This window comes from Ricinus communis, chromosome 9 (genome assembly GCF_019578655.1).
Source record: "Ricinus communis isolate WT05 ecotype wild-type chromosome 9, ASM1957865v1, whole genome shotgun sequence".
NCBI classification, from domain to species: Eukaryota; Viridiplantae; Streptophyta; class Magnoliopsida; order Malpighiales; family Euphorbiaceae; genus Ricinus; species Ricinus communis.
The window spans coordinates 10,160,567-10,180,425 of NC_063264.1; the positions used below are offsets into that span (position 1 = coordinate 10,160,567).

General features: G+C 36.0%; 2 protein-coding genes across 3 annotated transcripts; one reads left to right on the forward strand and one right to left on the reverse strand.

Annotated features, from left to right (window-relative positions):
- Positions 1–10,936: 10,936 nt before the first annotated feature.
- LOC8277667 (lysine-specific histone demethylase 1 homolog 2) lies at positions 10,937–14,422 on the forward strand. The gene is made up of 2 exons (XM_002533665.4): positions 10,937–13,187; positions 13,290–14,422. The coding sequence occupies exons 1-2, from the start codon at positions 11,654–11,656 to the stop codon at positions 14,006–14,008; spliced, it is 2,253 nt and encodes a 750-aa protein (XP_002533711.2). The 5' UTR covers positions 10,937–11,653; the 3' UTR covers positions 14,009–14,422.
- Positions 14,423–15,348: 926 nt separating this feature from the next.
- Positions 15,349–19,028, reverse strand: LOC8277666 (protein ULTRAPETALA 2). 2 transcript variants are annotated; one of them, XM_002533664.4, is made up of 4 exons: positions 18,727–19,028; positions 16,940–17,158; positions 15,853–16,165; positions 15,349–15,754 (listed from the first exon to the last, which is right to left on the reverse strand). In XM_002533664.4, the coding sequence occupies exons 1-4, from the start codon at positions 18,734–18,736 to the stop codon at positions 15,577–15,579; spliced, it is 720 nt and encodes a 239-aa protein (XP_002533710.2). In that variant the 5' UTR covers positions 18,737–19,028; the 3' UTR covers positions 15,349–15,576. The 2 variants fall into 2 exon arrangements, with proteins under 2 accessions (XP_002533710.2, XP_048234846.1); XM_048378889.1 differs by lacking the exon at positions 18,727–19,028 and adding an exon at positions 17,298–17,482.
- Between the last annotated feature and the right edge of the window lie 831 nt (positions 19,029–19,859).

Genomic DNA, 19,859 nt, shown 5'->3' on the forward strand with positions numbered 1-19,859 from the left:
TAATATTTATCATAGGTAATTTGATAAATTTTAAAATTAGATCTATAATTTTAAAAGAATATTCAATTTTATTTACATTCACATTAGTTTTATTCAAAACACTTGTATTCTATTTAATTTGAAATTAATATTATATTAAATATTGATGATTTATTTATTATATATATATATAAATAAATAAATAATAAAATAAAAATAATTTGGTCGAGAGTGTCATTTTAGCAACTTATTTGTAAGGATTCATTTATATTTTTTCATCTTTTATTTAAAAATAAAATAAATAAATATTATAAAAAAAGCCCACCCTCTCTCCTTCTTCTTCCTTCCCCTCCCCCCGGTCACCTTCTTCTTCCTTCTCCCCCATTCCCTCGTATTTCTAGCCACACGCCGCTGCCAGCCACCCAACTTTCCTCTTCCCTCCCATTTCTTGTTAGCCCATCCTTTTCCCCTTCCTCTCGTTGTTCCCTCGACGCAGTAAGGAGAAGAAGCCACCTCCCATGCTACCGTTGTCGGTTCGGCCTTCTGGCGGTGTCCTTTCGCCATTCTAATGCTGAAAATAGACTCTTGGACACCCCGAAAACTCAAGGCAGCTCTTCCCGTTTTTCCTCCACCAATAGTGGTGTGTGAGCCTCACCGAAGCCGAAATTGTCAAGCCTCGATCCAGTAGCTTCTGGCGAGTTTTCGGCGAAAATAATCGGATATTCGGACTCTTCGCAACTCAAGCTTCACGTAGACGTCTCCGGATTCAAAATCTCACACCATTGGCGGTACCGGCTTTCGGACCCTAGAGTTTTCTGGACGAGCAGAATTTCGAGTTTCGGGTCGGTATAATTTTATTTAGACTTTGAAAATATTTTAAAATTATTAAAAAATATTTGATGTATTAATTTTTAATTTTTAGTTAAATTATTTAATTAATTAGTAGCCTGATCCTAGAAATACTACATATTAATTATAGAAGAAATTACTACCTTATTGTATAAATTGGGGCTGAGATTAATTAAACTAAATGTGAAAAAAATATCTGTGTGGTGTATCATGAATAATATTATTATTTTGCTGGACTGTTGATTTTGCATTGCGATTGGGTTGTGTTGTGGAGTCAAAAATAATAATAGAATTTTGGTGGCTCGACTCCCGTTAAATAATTGTGGAATATTTGAAGTGTTTCTAGCTAGTTATGGACCCGTTATACTGGGGGTAAATATCTATATTTTAGGGAAGGTTCTATCGAAATTTCGATAGAATTTCTTAGGCAGTCTAATATAGGAGTCTAGACCTAGAAAAATTTATGAATGTCTTATTAATTAAGTTATTTTCGTGAATAGATAATCCCTCAGTCCAGCCAGCTCCATTCAAGGTGTAGAAGCAGACAACGAAGTGCGGCAAAATTGTGAGTTAGAATCATATATTATTCTACTTGTGTCATATCTGCATTTCGATGAAAATTTTAATTGAATAATTAATTTGGTTATTTTAGTAATATAAGTAAGATTTAATTTATTTTATCTTCTTTACTACTTATATTATTAATATTGATAATAATGCCTCTTACTATTATTATTATTATTATTATTAATTATTATTATTATTGCGCCATCACCTTTATTTTCATCTCAAGTACTATTATTATTATTATTATTATTATCATCATCAATTATTATTAACGTTACTGTTATTGTTTAAATATTATTAATACTATAAAATTTCATGCATCATGTTTCTTAAATTTTTATTGATACTAAATATATATTGTGTCTCGGGATGAGGTAGCGGTAGAACATGCCACTTGATGGGTTACATTAGGACCGCATGCGCACCGGTGAAGATCAGAGTTAGGTAATAGAGAAATGTTCAGTGATGTGCCCTGGTTGAGCACAACTCTCTAGGCTTATAGGATTTTAATTTGCCGGAGAAAGGTTCCTGGTTGAGCATTGCTCTCTGAGCGTTAGCTATATTAGTATTTAAGTGACCAGACTAGACATAAGGATCCTAGTCGAGCTTTGCTCTCTGGGCGCCAGTTTTATTGGATTAAGAGCCGAAAGGCTGCCAGAATTGGAGGTTTAGGGTTCTGTTGGAGTGCTCGTCCCTTGTGTCAAAATTTGCATTTCCTTTAAAATTACGATATGATGCACATTTGTTATTTGTGATATTCTATATGTTTGAGCTTGTTGGCTTGCTCTTGCTTCATTGTTATTTAGACATTACCTGAATTTACTTACTTGGTAGCCTACGTGAGTATCCGGATGGATAGAGACTAATCTCTTTCTACATACATCTAGCCTCACCCCCCATATATATACATACTTTTCCTCCTTTCTCCCAAAATTTCATTACCTGAATCTTAGCTCTTCTCTTTCTTATTTATTCTTACTACTATCACTTTATAAACCGGGCCCGACTTAGAAAACAGTAACGTTTTTGGGTCGTACACCTGGAACAAAAAGGTTCATCGTACAATTTCGGCGATTACAAAAATAAAGGAGTATATCCCTCTCCCTTAGTGTCAATTAATTATTTTACATTTACAATTGCTTTAATTATGAGTATATGATTTTAAATCACTACTAAGACTGACAGTCTAAATTTTAAATTGTTTCAGGTGACAACTAGGTTCTCCACCGACTTCTTTTTGCAACCTGACTTCCTTACCCCTCCAGGCTTATTGGAATTAAATCTTAATTTTTGTATTTTAAATTATTTGGAATTCTAGACTCTCTGCAGTAGTGTATTTGGTACTTTCTATTTTATTTTGATCTATTAAAAATTATGAAAAATTTACTAGTAATCTAGCTGGAAGATTAATTTAACTATGTGGAGATTTATAAATAAACTATTAGTTTATTTTAATAGTATATATTCATGTATGCATTTACTTGGATCATTGGGTATTTGTGCTTAGTACGAGTTTTGATGGCCTTAAGCCTACCCATATGCCTTAGTGCCGGTCACGGGCCCACATATCGGGTCGTGACAAAGTTGGTATGAGAGCCTAGGTTTAGATTTCCTTCAACCTAAGTTAGCTTCCTTAGCTACTGCGAAATTAGGATTCAATATGTTCTTGCATGTTTCATTGATTCTAGTATCTACGCTATACATTAGAGAGTTTGTCGTTGTTTTGATATCTTGTTGTTTATTTTCAGCTTTTGCTATATCGAGGACTTGAGCGGCTGCAACAGCAAGAGTAGCCCAAGAGGCCCAAGATGAGGTTTTCACTCATTCAGCCCCACCAGCACTAGCCAGTGATACCAAGAGGCGAGGTAGGCCTCAAGCGACAGCCCGGCCAGATCAGGGCGAGGCTCAACAGACACCCAATGCTGATGGAGTCCCAATTGAAGCATCTGTAGCCGGCATGAATGGGATGCAAAGGGCTTTAGAGTAGTTGTTGGCCTTTTAGCAGTAGTAGGTTGCCCAAGGTTCAGGAAGTCGTAGCAGTAGGTCAGGTATCAGGAATTTAAATGAGGTCCCTATGTTTGAGTATATTAAGCTGAGGCCTATGGAGTTTGATGAGATGTCAATAGACCCTTTGGACTTCCTGGACGAGGTTGAGAAGAGGGTATCAGATTTCCACTGTTCAGATAAGAGGACCATTAAGATGGCAGGTTTTTCTCTAAAAGGGATAACATCTCAATGGTTTAGGGATTATATTCGTCCCTTTTTGGATAGTATATTATGGAGACAGTTTAGGGAAAAGTTCAAAGAGTATTTCATCCCTTTCAGTGTGAGGTAGGAGTACAGAGAGAGGTTCCAAAGGCTGGTTAAGGGAGATCTGTTAGTGACAGAGTACACTAGACAGTTCGTGCAGCTGAGTAGGTATGCACCCTATGCTGTGGGGACCGAGGAAGAGAAGGGTAACAAGTATATTTTGGGACTTGGTCCAAAGTTTGTCTTTTTGGTTCAGTCTAGGAGGAGCAGCTTCGTAGAGGTGACAGATGTGGCTAGACAGATGGAGATGACCTTGCGAGGGTTTAGCGAGGGGACTGATGAAGGCAAGAAAAAGAAAATCAAGACTGAGGGCCAGACTAGTGCGTAACCATCTGTGCCGTTTTACGCATTGAAGGATACTCTAGGGGTTCCGACTAGTAGGTCGAGCAAAAAGGCTACCGTACTTACAACAAGAGTAGACACAATCAGAATGGTAGCCAAGGATTTAGGCCAAGACAAGGCTTTAATGGTAGTGGGAAGAGTTTTAGTTACAGTAGCTCTAGTTGTGGAGCCAACACTTGTTAGATTTGCAATAAGTCACATCAAGGACTGTGCCTAGTTTCCAAGGAGCCTGTTTCAAGTATGGCGAGATGGGTCATATGGCTCGAGCATGTCCTCACTATTTCGGTCAGCCATCTTTTCCTCAAGGCTCATCTGCTAATGTGACCCGACCAGCTTTTTCTGCAGCTCTTGGATATTAATAAGATGGATCTCAGTTTTTCGGCCAGCAGGGCCGTGGTTTTGGAGGTAGACCTATAGAAGGCCAATCAGGGGGCAGAGTTCAGAGTGAGGCTTCAGGCTCTCAACAGTCAGGCCGTGGGCAGGCAAGAGTGTACACTCTCACCCATCAAGATGCGCAAGCCTCTAATGTTGTGGTATCAGGTATTATTCCAATTTGCTATTCTGAGGCTAGAGTTTTGTTAGACCCTAGGGCTACCCATTCCTTTCTATCCTCTAGTTTTGCTTTAAGGTTTAGTGTTCAGCCGACTAGACTTCAGATTCCTATGTAGATTACTACGTTTTTAAGTGACGCCTTAGAGACCGATGTTTTTATTTCAGTCGTGTTTAGTGTTAGTTGAGGGTCAAGATTTGATTGCCAATTTAGTCATATTGGACGTAATGGGTTTCGATGTAATTTTGAGAATGGATTGGCTGGCTATGCATTATGCCATGTTGGACTGCCGAGAGAAGCAGGTGACTTTTTCAATTCCGAGAGAGTTAGAGTTTAATTTTAAAGGCGAGCAGATACTTGCCCCATTGAATCTCGTGTCAGCCATTATGGCTATACGGATGTTTCGTCGTGGGTGTCATGGATATCTAGCATTAGTCAGGGATATCTCGGCAGAAAAAGGTAGAATTGAAGATATTTCGGTAGTCTGCAAGTTTCCTGATATATTTCTAGAATAGCTACTCGGATTGCCGCCTGATAAAGAAATAGAGTTCTGCATCAATATAGTACCAGGTATAGCTCCTATCTTTAAGCCACCATACCGAATGGAACCAGCAAAGTTAAAGGAGTAGTTGTAGGACTTTTGGATAAGGGTTTTATCAGACCCAATATGTCTCCTTGGGGCATTCTTGTACTATTTGTGAAGAAGAAGAATGGCACCTTGCGCCTCTGTATTGAGTACCAGCAGTTGAATAAGGCAAAAATCCGTAATAAGTATCAATTTGCTCGTATTGATGATCTATTCAATCAGCTTCAAGAAGCCGCATGTTTCTCCAAGATTGATTTGCGATCGAGGTATCACCAGTTGAGGGTTCGTGAGGAAGACATTTTAAAGACGGCATTCAGGACGTGTTATGGGCATTACGAGTTCTTATTAATGTCGTTTGAACTCACTAATGCTCTTGCAGCCTTCATGAATCTGATGAATCGGGTGTTCAAAGCTTCCTAGATCGCTTTGGTATTATATTCATTAATGATATCTTGGTGTACTCCAGAAGTGAAGAGGAGCATGCATGGCATCTGAGGATGGTACTTCAGACGTTGAGGGAGCATCAGTTGTACGCTAAGTTCTCCAAGTGCTAGTTTTAGTAGAAAGCGTTAATTTTTTGGGTCAAGTTGTGTCTGAAGAGGGTATTTAAGTGGATCCCAAGAAAGTAGAGGCGGTAACTGATTGGCAGAGACCGACTATGGTGATAAAGATTCATAGCTTTCTAGGCTTGGCAGGCTATTACTGCCTGATTCGTGCAAGACTTTTCGAGGATAGCAATGCCTTTGACTACGCTGACTCAAAAGAATGCCAAATTCTAGTGGATTGACGCGTGTGAAAGAAGCTTTCAAAGGCTGAAATACTGTTTGACTTCAGCTCTAGTGTTGATCTTACTCTTCGGGACTGGTGGTTACACGGTATATTATGACGCTTCCAAAGTGGGTTTGGATTGCATTCTGATGCAGCATTGTAAGGTAGTGGCTTATGCATCCAGAAAATTAAAGAGACATGAATAGAATTATCATACTCATGACTTGGAGATAGCAACAATAAGTTTTACCCTTAAGATCTGGATGCACTATCTCTATGGGAAGACGTGTGAGATATATACGAATTATAAGAGTTTGAAGTATATTTTTTAGTAGAAAGAATTGAACCTGAGGCAGATGAGATGGTTGGAGCTTTCGAAAGATTATGATTGTACTATTCTCTACCATCCAAGTAAAGCAAATGTCATGGTAGATACCTTAAGCAAGAAATCAGTAGGTAGTTTTGCTCATATCAGTGCAGAGAAGAGACCTTTGACCAAAGAGTTGCTCGAGTTGTATGATCAAGAGTTGCAAATGGAGTATTGGAATCGAGAGCATTGTTGGCGCATTTCAGAGTTAGGTATGTGCTTGTTGATAGAATCAAGTTAGCTCAAAGTCAGGACCCACAGTTAAGGAAAATCTAGGAAGAAGTGCAACAGGTTGAACTAATGATTTTGTTATAGATGATGACAGTACTCTCAGGATGGACACTAAGCTGTATGTTCCTAATGTGGATAATCTCAGGAAGGAAATTTTAGAAGAGGCTTACTATACAACTTACAACGTCCACCCAGGTTCTACCAAGATGTATCACGATTTGAAAGGTACTTACTGCTAGAATGAGATGAAAAAGGATGTGGCAGACTTTCTCTCCAAGTGTCTAACATATCAGCAGGTTAAATTAAAGCATCAGAAGCCGTTAGAATTATTGCAGCCGCTTCCCATACCAGAGTGGAAATAGGAAAGGATTACTATGAATTTTGTATCGTGTTTACTTAAGAATTTGGCTGGTTATGACTATATCTGGGTAATTATGGACCGATTGACTAAGTCAGCGCACTTCCTTCCCGTGAAGACTACTTATTCTGTGGCTAAGTATGCACGAGTGTATATGGAGAGAATTTGTCAGTCTTCACAGTGTTCCTGTTTCTATAGTGTCTCACAGGGGATCGCTGTTCACTTAGAGATTTTGGAGAAAGCTACAAGAGAAGCTTGGTACTAGATTGTACTTCAGCATAACTTTTCACCCCCAGACTGATGGACAGTTGGAGAGGACAATTCAGACCTTGGAAGATATGCTTCGGATGTGCATAATAGACTTTGGTGGTTAGTGGGATTGGTACCTGCCATTGATTGAGTTTGCTTATAATAACAGCTACCATGCAAGCATCGAGATGGCTCCTTACGTGTCATTGTACGGCCAAAAGTGCAGATCTTCTATATGTTGGGAAGAAGTTGGTGAGCGAAAGTTAGCAGGATCAAAGTTAGTTCAGATCACTTTAGATTATCCGTGAGCCACTGAAGACAGCTTTCAGTAGGCATTAGAGTTATACGGATCCGAAGCGGAAGCACGTGGAGTTCAGTATTAGATAGTATGTATTCCTGAAGGTATCCCCTATGGATGGTGTGATGCGGTTTGGCAAGAAATGCAAGTTGGCCCCTCGTTATGTAGGACCCTTTGACATTATCGACTGGATTGGTAAGGTAGCATATAAGTTGGACTTACTGCCGAATTTCGCGCATGTGCATTCGGTATTTCATATATCCACATTGAGGAATTACATTTTGGATCCTTTGCACGTGTTGCAGCCTCAATATGTGGAAGTAAGCGAAGACTTGACTTACGAGGAGCAGCTAGTTATGATCATGGATACTTAAATTCGCCAACTGCGCTCTACGGCTATACCGATGGTTAAGGCATTGTGGCGAAACCATTCAATCGAGGAGTGTACCTAGGAAACTGAGCAGGAGATGAGAGACTTCTAGCCTCATTTATTTCAATCTTGAGATAAGTCTTGCTTCTTTCAAAATTCGAGGACGAGTTTTCTTAAGGGGGAGGGGGGGATGTAATACCCATGATTTTTAAATTTTAATTGCTTTAATTTTTATCAGGGGTAATTTGATCAATTTTAAAATCAGATCTATGATTTTAAAAGAGTAGTCAATTTTATTTACATTCACATTAATTTTATTTAAAACACTTGTTTTGTATTTAATTTGAAACTAATATTACATTAAATATTGATGATTTATTTATTTTACATATATATATATATATATAAATAAGTAAATAAAAATAATTTAGTCAAGGGTTTCACTATAGGAATTTATTTTGGGGGAGGGACCATTTGCATTTTTTTATCTTTTATTTTAAAATAAATAAATAAACAAATATTATTAAAAAGCCCACCCCTATCCTTCTTCTTCCTTCCCTCCCCCCTCATCACCTTCTTCTTCCTTCTTCCTCACTTCCTCCCATTTCCAGCCACACCCCGCCGTCAGCCACCCAACTTTCCCCCTCCCTCCCATTTCTCACCAGCACCATCCTTTTCCCCCTTCCTCTTGTCATTCCCCCGTCGCAGTAAGGAGAAGAAGACGCCTTCCACACTGCCGCCGCCGGTTCGACCTCTTGCCGACGTCCCTTCGCCGATCTGACGCTGGAAACAGACTCCTGGATCCCAAAACCTTAAGGCAGCCCTTCCTTCCCGTTTTTCCTCCGCCGGCAGTGGTGTGTTAGCCTCGACGGAAATGAAACTTTTCGGCGTCGATCCGGTGGCTTCCAATGAGGTTTGGATAGAAACAATCACATATTCGGACTCTCCCTAACTCAAGCTTCATGTAGGCTTCTTCGGATTCGAAATCCAACACCATTGGCGGTACCGACTTTCGGACTCCAATGTTTCCTAAACATGTAGAATTTCGAGTTTTGGCTTGGTATATTTTTATTTAGACTTTGAAAATTATTTTGAAATTATTAGAAAATGTTTGGTGTATTAATTGTTAGTTATTAATAATTAATTAAATTATTTAATTAATTAGTGGCTTGATCCTACAAATACTACAGATTAATTATAGAAGAAATTACTACCTTGTTGTGTAAATTGGGGCTGTAATTAATTAAATTAAATGAGAGAAAAATATTTGTGTGATTTATCGTGAATAATATTATTATTTTATCGGACTATTGATTTTGTACTGTGATTGGGTTGTGTTGTAGAGTTGAAAAATATAATGCAATTTTAGTGGCCCGACTCCCATTAAATAATTATGGAATATTTTAAATATTTTTAGCAGGTTCTCGATCCGTTATATGGGGTAAATGTCTATATTTTAGGGGAGGTTCTACCGAATCTTCAGTAGAATTTCTGAGGCTGAATTTCTTAGGCAGTCTAATATAGGAGTTTAGCCCTAAAAAAATTATATTAATGAAGTTATTTTCGTGAATAGATAATCCGCCAATCCAGCCAGCTCCATTCGAGGTGTAGGAGCAGACATTGGAGTGCGTCAGAACTGTGATTTAGAATCATATATTTTCTACATGTGTCATATCTGCATTTTGATGAAATTCTTAATTGAATAATTAATTTGAGTATTTTAGTAGTATAAGTAAGATTAAATTTATTTTTATTTTCTTTACTATCAATATTATTAATATTGATTTAATTCTTGTTACTATTATTATTATTATTATTATTATTATTATTATTATTAACGTTACTGTTGTCTTTTAAATATTATTAATATTATAAATTTTTGTGCATAATGTTTCTTAAATTTTTATTGATGCTAATTATATATTGTGGCTCGAGATTAGGCAATAATAGAATATGCGACCTGATGGACCACATCAGGATCGTGTGTGCACCAGTGAAGATCAAAGTTAAGTAATAGGGAAATTTTCAGTGATGTACCCTGGTCGAGCACAGCTCTCTGGGCTTATAGGATTTTGATTTGCAGAAAAAAGATTCCTAGTCGAGCGTTGCTCTCTAGGCGCCAGCTATATTGGTATTTAATTGACCAAACTGGACATAAGGACTCTGGTCGAGCTTTGCTTTCTGAGCTAGTCTTATTGGATTAAAAGAGCTAAAAGACATCTATAATTGGAGGTTTAGGGTTCTACTGGAGTGCTCGTCTCGTGTGTTAAAATTTGCATGTCCTTTTAAACTTACGATATGACGTGCATTTGTTATTTGTGATATTTTATACTATTAATTAATAATTTTATATTTACAATTGCTTTAATTCTGAGTATATGATTTTAACTAATTCCTGAGACTGACAATTTCAATTTTAAATTCTTTTTAGGTGACAGCTAGGTTTTCCACCGACTTCTTTTTGCAGTCCGACTTCCTTTCCCCTTCGGATTTATTGTAATTAAATTTAACTTTTGCATTTTAAATTATTTAAAATTCTAGACTCTCCACAATAATATACTTAGTATTTTATATTTTATTTTGGTATGTTAAAAATTATAAAAAATTTGCTAGTAATCTAGCTGAATGATTAATTTAACTATGTACAGATTTGTGAATGAACTGTTGGTTTATTTTAATAATATATAATCACGTATGTATTTATTTAGATTATTGGCTATTTAGGCTTGCTACGGGTTTCGGTAGCCTTAAGAAAATAAATAAAAATAAATATTTAATTAAATAAATTATTTTAGTAAATAATTATTTTAATAAAAATGAAATAAAATAAAAATAAAGGTTAATATTAATAATGAGTCATTAAATCGAAACAAAGTACAAACTTTAATATTTTGTAATTTTATATGAATTTATTTTAGTCATGTATTCATTAAATTTGTAAAATATATAGTAACATATAAATTCTTATTATTTGGCAAAAAAAAAAATCTATAAAATAATTAAATACTTTTATATTATAATTTTTATAATAATAATCCACGAGCGCGTGATGAGCGACGATACCAGTTCAATTCCTTTATATTTGCCCTAGAAAATCCCATGGGCCTATCAAATACAATTTAGTCCCATCAATTCGGGCTTAATACTTGCAATTTTAGCCCATTACTTATTTTTTAGTTTCAGTTCCCTCCAATCATTTTTTAGAATTCATTGATTGAATATTTCTGTCACACACTTCTCTAGGCAACACCAGAAAAACCCTAATTCGTAGATTTCCACACTCGAATTGTTGTTCAGCTTGCGACTCCAAAGGTCAGTCACCTTCTTCTTTCAACTCTTCAACAGTAATATCTATAATATGATGCAAAAGGTTTTGGTGGTCTTTTAGTTACTATATCTTGGTTTCTTGGCTACAATATCGTTTCTAAATTGTGACCGTAAAGTCTTTATAATGAAGCTACAAGTGAGAATTGTTACATTCTTGCGATTAAGACTCTAAATTGAGTTAAAAGAGAAGGGGGTTTTGATACAAATCTGGTACCTTTGAAGTATGCTGAGTAACTTTTGTATTAGCGTTTCAAATTGAGGGATAAACTCGAGAGAATGATAGTAGTTAGTTTGGTGGGTCTCTTGGAACTGATAGGTGAGAAATACCCATCTGATAGATGTTTGATTTTAATGAGTTTGTGGCATTAGAAAAGATATGTGTAATGGTTGTTGTGATGTTAAGCACTCCGTGCATGACGCTATTCTGCTTGGAATTGATATGCTTATAATATGGAAGATCAACATATGAGCTTGTGTTAGTAGGAGTGTAGTTTGTAACACAATGGAAACCCCGGGTCAAGAAGGATCAGTTAGGAAGAGGTCCTTGAGGAAGAAAGCAGGTTTGCGGAATTACGATGAGAATTTGATGGATGAGTTGATAGAGAATCATTTGGGTGGTTCTTTCAAGAAAAGGAATAAAACTAGAGAGGATTTGGAAAAAGAGACGGAAACTGAGGCTATGATAGCAATATCTCTGGGATTCCCAATTGATGCGTTACTCGAGGATGAGATTAAAGCTGGGGTAGTAAGAGAATTAGGTGGAAAAGAGCAGAATGATTATATTGTTGTGAGAAATCATATCCTTGCAAAGTGGAGAAGTAATGTGAAGATATGGCTGTCAAAGGGACAGATTAAAGAAACTGTGAGCAATGAGTATGAGCATTTGATTTCTTCTGCTTATGATTTTCTTTTGTATAATGGATATATCAATTTTGGACTTTTATCATCACATGCGAACCCAATGCCAGAGTTGATGAATGATAAGTCTGTTATAATTGTTGGCGCAGGACTTGCTGGTTTATCAGCAGCAAGGCAGCTCATGTCTTTTGGTTTCAAGGTGGTTGTTTTAGAAGGTAGGAATCGTCCTGGAGGGAGAGTATATACTCAAAAAATGGGTAAAAAGGGCCAATTTGCTGCTGTGGATCTTGGTGGCAGTGTAATTACTGGTATGCATGCTAATCCTCTGGGAGTTCTTGCTAGGCAACTTTCTATTCCACTACATAAAGTCCGGGATAACTGTCCATTATACAAACCAGATGGTGCACCTGTTGATAAGGAAGTTGATTATAAGATTGAATTTATCTTCAATAAGTTGCTCGACAAAGTCATGGAACTTAGACAAATAATGGGTGGATTTGGAAATGATATTTCTCTAGGTGCAGTTCTGGAGAGACTCAGTCAATTGTATACTGTGGCTAGAACTATAGAAGAGAGGCAACTGCTTGATTGGCACCTTGCCAATTTGGAATATGCAAATGCAGGATGTCTATCAGATCTGTCAGCTACATACTGGGATCAGGACGATCCTTATGAAATGGGTGGGGACCACTGCTTTCTAGCTGGAGGGAACTGGAGATTGATAAATGCACTGTCTGAAGGGGTTCCTATATTCTATGGAAAGACTGTGAACACTATTAAGTATGGGAATGAAGGAGTTATGGTGATTGCTGGTAGACAAGTGTTTGAAGCAGATATCGTACTGTGCACTGTGCCTCTTGGAGTCTTGAAGAAAAAGACCATCAACTTTGACCCAGAGTTACCCAGGAGGAAGCTTGCAGCGATTGATAGATTGGGTTTTGGACTGCTTAATAAAGTGGCAATGGTTTTCCCCCATGTTTTCTGGGGGGAAGAATTGGATACTTTTGGATGTCTCAATGAGAGTAGCAATAAACGTGGAGAGTTCTTTTTGTTCTATGGTAACCACACTGTTTCTGGAGGTGCAGTTCTTATTGCATTGGTGGCTGGAGAAGCGGCACAAATTTTTGAGAACACGGATCCATCTACTTTACTCCACTCTGTTTTAAGTGTCCTGAGAGGTTGATTTGATTATTGAGTGAACTTCTATTGTTTCCTTTTGCTCCGCCTATCCTTCTCTGTTCTCATTCATTTTACTTACAAGTTTATGACACCTTTTGCAGGCATATACAATCCAAAAGGCATTAATGTTCCTGATCCCATACAAACAATTTGTACAAGATGGGGTAGTGATCCTCTAAGTTATGGTTCATATTCTCATGTTCGGGTACAGTCATCTGGCAGTGACTATGATGTGCTCGCAGAAAGCGTTAGGGGCCGGCTATTTTTTGCCGGTGAGGCGACAACTAGGCAGTATCCAGCCACAATGCATGGTGCCTTTTTGAGTGGTTTAAGAGAAGCTTCTCGCATTTTAAGAGTCAGTAGAAGCTGGCAAATTAATTCAAGGAAGTCCATGCATAGGAATGTCGGACTGAGCAATGATGCATTGGTAGATCTATTTAGGAGACCTGACCTTGCATTTGGAAACTTTTCATTCATAGATAATCCTTTGATAGACGACCCAGAATCAATGGGCATTCTGAGAGTTACATTTGAGAATAGCGGAGATGATCTGAAGAAGGAACTAGAGAATAGGCATCAAAATCCCTGGAACCTACCATTGCAGCTTTTTGTAGTATTATCCCGTCATCAGGCACATGATCTACAGCTGATGTCAGGAAGTAATGAAGACAAGTTGTCATATTTGATTAAGAACATGGGCTTGAAACTGATGGGTCTTACTGCTCTGGTAAATGCTAGTGCTTCCTTGATTTCTAGCATTATCAATGCACGAAGAGGGCGGGGCAGGAAGATAATTGCTGGACAACAAAGCGGCATATAGAGGTACTACCATCAGTGATTTTTCTTTTTAGCAAACCTCAGCTCCATGAAGTGGATCCGCTGGGTCTTTCACATCTGTATATAATCTAGCTTTGTAGTGTTATTCTTCTACTCCAAGAGAGACCGACTCTTGGAGTTTGACTAGGATGTCCATTTGTGTACTTGCTTACAGTGAAACAATCTTTTAATCTGACCATGACCAGCTTAGTGGATAAACAGAGCCATGTAGATGCACCTCATCTTAGTTTAGGATGAAGCATTGCAGAAAGAAAAAGAAGAGGAAAACATGTTCTGTTTGTGGGAACTTCTGCTCTGCAAATGCTTGTATTTGTACACTAGATAGATGTGTCTTAGCTTAAGATGCATTGTCTTTTTATGTTAATGAAATTCAGAAAAGTATCTGGCTTGATAGGAAGGGAAATGGAATTTCGTTATGCTCAGATTTTTCTGCACATAGCCCATAGGGAAATCTCACGCTTCCAGATGAAATGAAATATGATTACTTCTGGTAATGTCATTTTATATACAAACATTTCTTCTTAATTCTTAATTAATTATCCAAATTAGCTATTATATTAGCACAGCCTCTCTTAAGTTAACAATTCTGGGACTAAGAAAAGAATATTAATTAATCAATGAGTTGATATTTAATTTTTTTAGAGAAATAATTAATATAATATAGAATATATATATTTCTTTGCTTGGTCCATGTATTTCTTTAACAAAGTAAAATTCATGAATGCATTAATTATTTTCACTACATATTTTTAGGAGTGACCCAAATCTCAAAAAAGCTTAATTGACCGTTTGCTTGGGTCCTATTTGTGGTTTTTTAACCAAGTAATAATGTTATTTAAGTAAAGTAAAACTGTAGTACAACACATCATCATGCATTAATGGCATCTTTAAGAAATATTTAGAAATGTGATTCAACTTGTATATATATATATATATATATATCAATCTATATTGTATATGCTAAAGCCCTAATAATCAAATAGTGAGTGAGAGTCAAAACATTTTGAAAAAACAAAAGGGCCTTGAAAATAATAATATATATTCTACAAAAAAAAAAGCTTTTCTTTTTCAAGGAGAAACAAAGCTAAAATTCCCAAAAAATAAGAAAAAAAATAAAATGGTCCTGAAAGTTCATGGCCATCCTCAGGCCCAACATTGCAGATAGTGTTTTCACTCATCCAACAATCACCACACTGAAAGATACAAGCATATATATATATGCCATGAATTAAATCAGAATTTATATAAATTAACAGTAATTATAGTATTGGAAGATCATGCATCCATGGAGAATATGGTTTAAAATAAGAAAAAAAAAAAAACTATTCAACTTTTATAATTCTTTTCATGCATGCAAGCGGTGCCATTGTTCAATGAGAAATAAAAAAAAAAGAAGAAGTAAAGATTGACCTAAATAAGACCCAGTTTTTGCTTCTTTTTTTTTTTTTTATCCAGAAACCCATAAATTAATATATTCTTCTTCTTCTTCTTCTTCTTCTGTGCACTTGTCAATTAGACGACACAACTGAAACATGCAGGGAGATGTATACTCTAATTAGGTGATGCGTTCTGCATGAAGTCCACACAAGTTCGGCAGCTGCAGTCCACAAATCTGCACTTGAGGCACCCAAAGCAGACACAAGAAGTGCAGCCCTTGCACAACGAGGACCGGGGACAACCCCTGCAGTTCTTGCGGCTGGCTCGCTCTTCTTCGTCCTTGCATGTTATTCTGCAACACCATATATATAGAGCTTTCTCATTGACAGGCATCAGGCTAATGTTTTAAGATACTATGTATAACCGGTAAGAGACAGAGTTTTGACTTACATGTCATAGGGCTTGTCATCACACGTCCACCTTTTCTTGAGCAAAGCATCATGGTACATCCTGCATTCCTCCTTATTCCTCAAGCGAAACCTGCGATCTTTCTTGCATTTCGAGCAACGGATGAACTCATCACGATGAAAGTTCCGTCTCATCGACCCACTTGCCCCATTGGCTGTATGCTTGTAATACTTCAGTAATGGTGTCCTCCATAACGGTACCTTTTTATCTCTGATCAGCACCCAGATGTGGCTGGTCCACCTGCTCGTTCCTTCCCTCTCAGCATGCTTCTCAAATTCATACGGTGTCATTCTATCTGTTTCATTCAATAATTTCTCATTAGTCACCAATAATCGTCGGGAACATGAAGTATAACAATCAACAGGGAAAATACAATATTTTACTGATAAAAGAACTGCTATTCTCACTTTAAATCTTGAAAATACAATATATTTTACTGGAATTACTTGGAGCAGATATTTAAGTATACAGATAGAGTAAAAGTTATAAATGTGGTCGATTATGGTGTAGGAATCTAATTTGTCACCTAGGCCTGCACATGTCTCGTTCCTCAATCCAAGATAATAAAAAAAAGATACTATTCTCAAGATCTTTACTATCAGGAAAAGAGACATGAAACAAAAGTAACTACTGGTGTAGAGGAGGAGATGCAGTATAAACTTTTCATTTTATCTTTTTCAAAGCATCACCTTTTTCTTTTTTATATTTATATACAAGGTGCATATCAAAACTATATATTCAACCATGTTACCTCTCAAAGGAGAAGAGCATTCCTAAGGTATTGCAGAATTGACATCTATCATCAATATGATCTTATTTTGATAGTCGGTTTATTATCATTTACGAAAGCTTATTATTGCAGTAAATTACAGATATGTATGTATAAGCGAATATTGCTGCTTTTAGTAACAAGTTTTACACGTGGAATTGTATTATCTAGTTGAAATGGAGCAACAGAATTGCTAAAACAAATACAAACCTTAAGGGTCACCATTTTTCAGGAAAAATAATAATAGGAGGAATGACTGATTACAGGGGAAGATGTTTATGGATTGTGCAAGATACTTACCAGCCTCACAACCAGGAATACAATTGCAGTTTATCAGGAATTTGCCACTCGCATAAACTCTAAGTGTGGCCATTGAATCCCCGTACCTTCTGCTGGTGCAACCGCAGGTCACTTCAACATAATCGGTACCTCTCTTGAATCCATCTATGTCTTTCAGTTCCTTTTCCAGGAATAGGGTTTCACTTAGCATTACCTCAATCTCCATTTCTCCGTTCCTACCTATATAAACGTGTATATGCAAAATAAAATAATCAAGAAACAACACCCACCAATAATAATAAAAGTAATGGACTGGGATATCCTCAATAGAAGAAACTAATGAACTGGGATATCCTCAATAGAAGAAACTCAAACTCACTTTTTAAAGTCATGTCGAGAAGCATATATTTGCAGAAAAACGTGTTAAAGATGAGAGGGAAATAGAGAAAGAATCTAAAGCTTGACAGACAAATGTCTCAAGGGTTTTTGCCTATAGCTTGCACCATAACGCAAACAAAAAAGTATATATAATATTGTGTATATGAATATGTTCTTTCTAAATATGCTGGAAAAATTCATATCGGTGTTGTTAAAATTAAAATTAGCAACTATTTAATTACAAATCAAAAGTTGGAATATTTTTATTATAAAAAGAAAAATTTAATAACTGCCCATATAATTTACCTGTGTCATGACTATAGTAATATGAATTTTTTATGACAATTTTGGGTACAATTATTGGATGAGCGACACAAAATTTATATCACTTATTATTCCAAATATAAAATTCCAAAATTCAAATAATTTAGTATACCAGAAATAGTAAAAACAGACTATTAAAGAAATTAATCTTTAATTTTTAAAACTTGAACCTACAATTTTTTTATTATTATATATAATTGAATTAATTCTAGTTACAGACAGAAAGAATAGATATGGTTATAGTATGGGAATCATACAAAATATGATGTCTACAATTTTAAGGAAACGTATTAATGTATATAGACAATTATTTTCGTATTTTTACCAATTGTTTTTCTGATTTCTCTTCCATTTATATAAATAAAAACAGGTCTGCATACATACAACATTCTTTACATGCATTTGCTTGTTTTTATTTACCTAATTGATGACTTGTCTATGATATATTGAATTGGGAAGAAATGACATGCAGGCTAAAGAACAAATAGCGATATAAGAAATGAAATAAACTTTATACAATTTAAAAAAAATATCATGTACCTTCTAGCTCGACACCTCCTACTATTAGCATTTTCATTTGGAAAATCTTAGTGTAGAAAAGGGTCGTATAATTATATATATAGTAGAAATGACAATAAAGAAAGGGCTCCTGACATGATTTCAAAACGTCACAAAATTGAAATTGTTTCCAATTATGAAACTGTCCAGGAGATTTATTGATTTTCAGGGATAAATGGAGCTCAATTTAATTGAAGTTTGATATCCCAAATCTTGTTTGGGAACACAAAATATAGGGGAAAAGATTTTCTTTTTCTTTTATATAAAATTTAATTTATATTTGCAGTAAAAAGATTATTACATATGGATCCGTTTGTGAAGTAGGAAACCCTTTTAACATCTTTTCATCTGCAAAAAAATTATCGATATGAACAAAAGTATATATATAGTTTCGTAGAGGGGAAAATCTAGTACTAGATATGCACCAAAATTTGGTATGCCATAAGGACATGCACTTTCACACCATGAAATACATCAATGGATCGTTGATAGGTAAAGAAATTCAAAGAACAACGAAAATAAAAAAGGCAAATGAGAAAGGAATTTACCTTGGGCCATTGTTAAAGATAAAAGAATTCTGTGCTTTTGCTTTAGAGTTTCAACTGCAGTGTATGGCTTACTCTTATCACTCTCTCAATGCAACTTCTTGATGGGCAAAAGAAAATCTCTGTTTCTCTCTCTCTCTCTCTCTCTCTCTCTCAATTCTAGGCTTATATTGATGGTTTCTTCACAACTCTCAGTATAAGAGTGAAGAGAGAAGAACCAAGAGGTCTTCTTAAATAGAAGTGGAATTTAATTCTTTACCAATGAAATAAACCCTTGTAGGTTTGAACAATCTGCCAGGATATATTCACATTTACTTGCTTTCCTAGCATGATTTCCAAATGTTCAAATAACCTAGTGGACCTCAGTGCAGGGTTGTTCGACTGTTTCGCGACGATTGTCTCTCTGTGCTTCTTCATACGTGCCCTAATTGTATTCGTTAACATACGAACAGATTATGTATCTACCATTTAATATGATGACTATGATAGTTTCGATGTGCTCGAGAGTTCCTGATAGTAACTCGTAATAAATTTTATGCAAAATAAAGCAATGCCAGATTTTGCTAGAAATCTACAACTCCACCTCAAAAATTAAGTCAGATTATGTTATTGACAAAAAATGGAAAATAAGTTGAATTGCAATGGTGTGCTCAGCCTGTTTAGTCCATACTTGGCTCTGGCTACTTATTTTAGTATTCATATCTACGGTGGGATATCTTAACATTGCTAGAAACTCAAAGTTTGTAGATCGAAGGAAGGCCAAATTTTCATTTCTGGTTTTTCCTTATTCTTTTAAGCTAGTTTGTTAGCAATATAATCAAGGATTAATTCTTCAATTTAATTGAGTAGAGTTAGACAATCAATCATGAAATTAGAACTTTGGTTATATAAATTCCTAATACATTATTAACAAAAAATGTAAAAGAAAAACAAACCCTGAAAAAGGATATAGATGAAGATTATAGTTTCACAATTACAATGTCTAGCCCTAGCCACTAGTAACATTCTAGAAAAAACCAGGTCAATTAAGAATTTTAAAAAATTACCTAAAAACAATATAAATGTAAAACAATTCTTGCCGAATCTAGGTATATGTCCCTAGTTATACATAACTGACACATAATTTGACACATATT

Excerpts from the sequence above, each read along its gene's own strand:
- LOC8277667 (XM_002533665.4), top strand. The coding sequence starts at position 11,654 with ATGGAAACCCCGGGTCAAGAAGGATCAGTTAGGAAGAGGTCCTTGAGG. Across the intron at positions 13,188-13,289 it reads TGTTTTAAGTGTCCTGAGAG|GCATATACAATCCAAAAGGC; the intron begins GTTGATTTGATT and ends CACCTTTTGCAG.
- LOC8277666 (XM_048378889.1), bottom strand. The coding sequence starts at position 17,322 with ATGCTTCTCGACATGACTTTAAAAA. Across the intron at positions 17,159-17,297 it reads TCTCGACATGACTTTAAAAA|GTAGGAACGGAGAAATGGAG; the intron begins GTGAGTTTGAGT and ends ACGTTTATATAG. Across the intron at positions 15,755-15,852 it reads GATGACAAGCCCTATGACAT|AATAACATGCAAGGACGAAG; the intron begins GTAAGTCAAAAC and ends ATGGTGTTGCAG.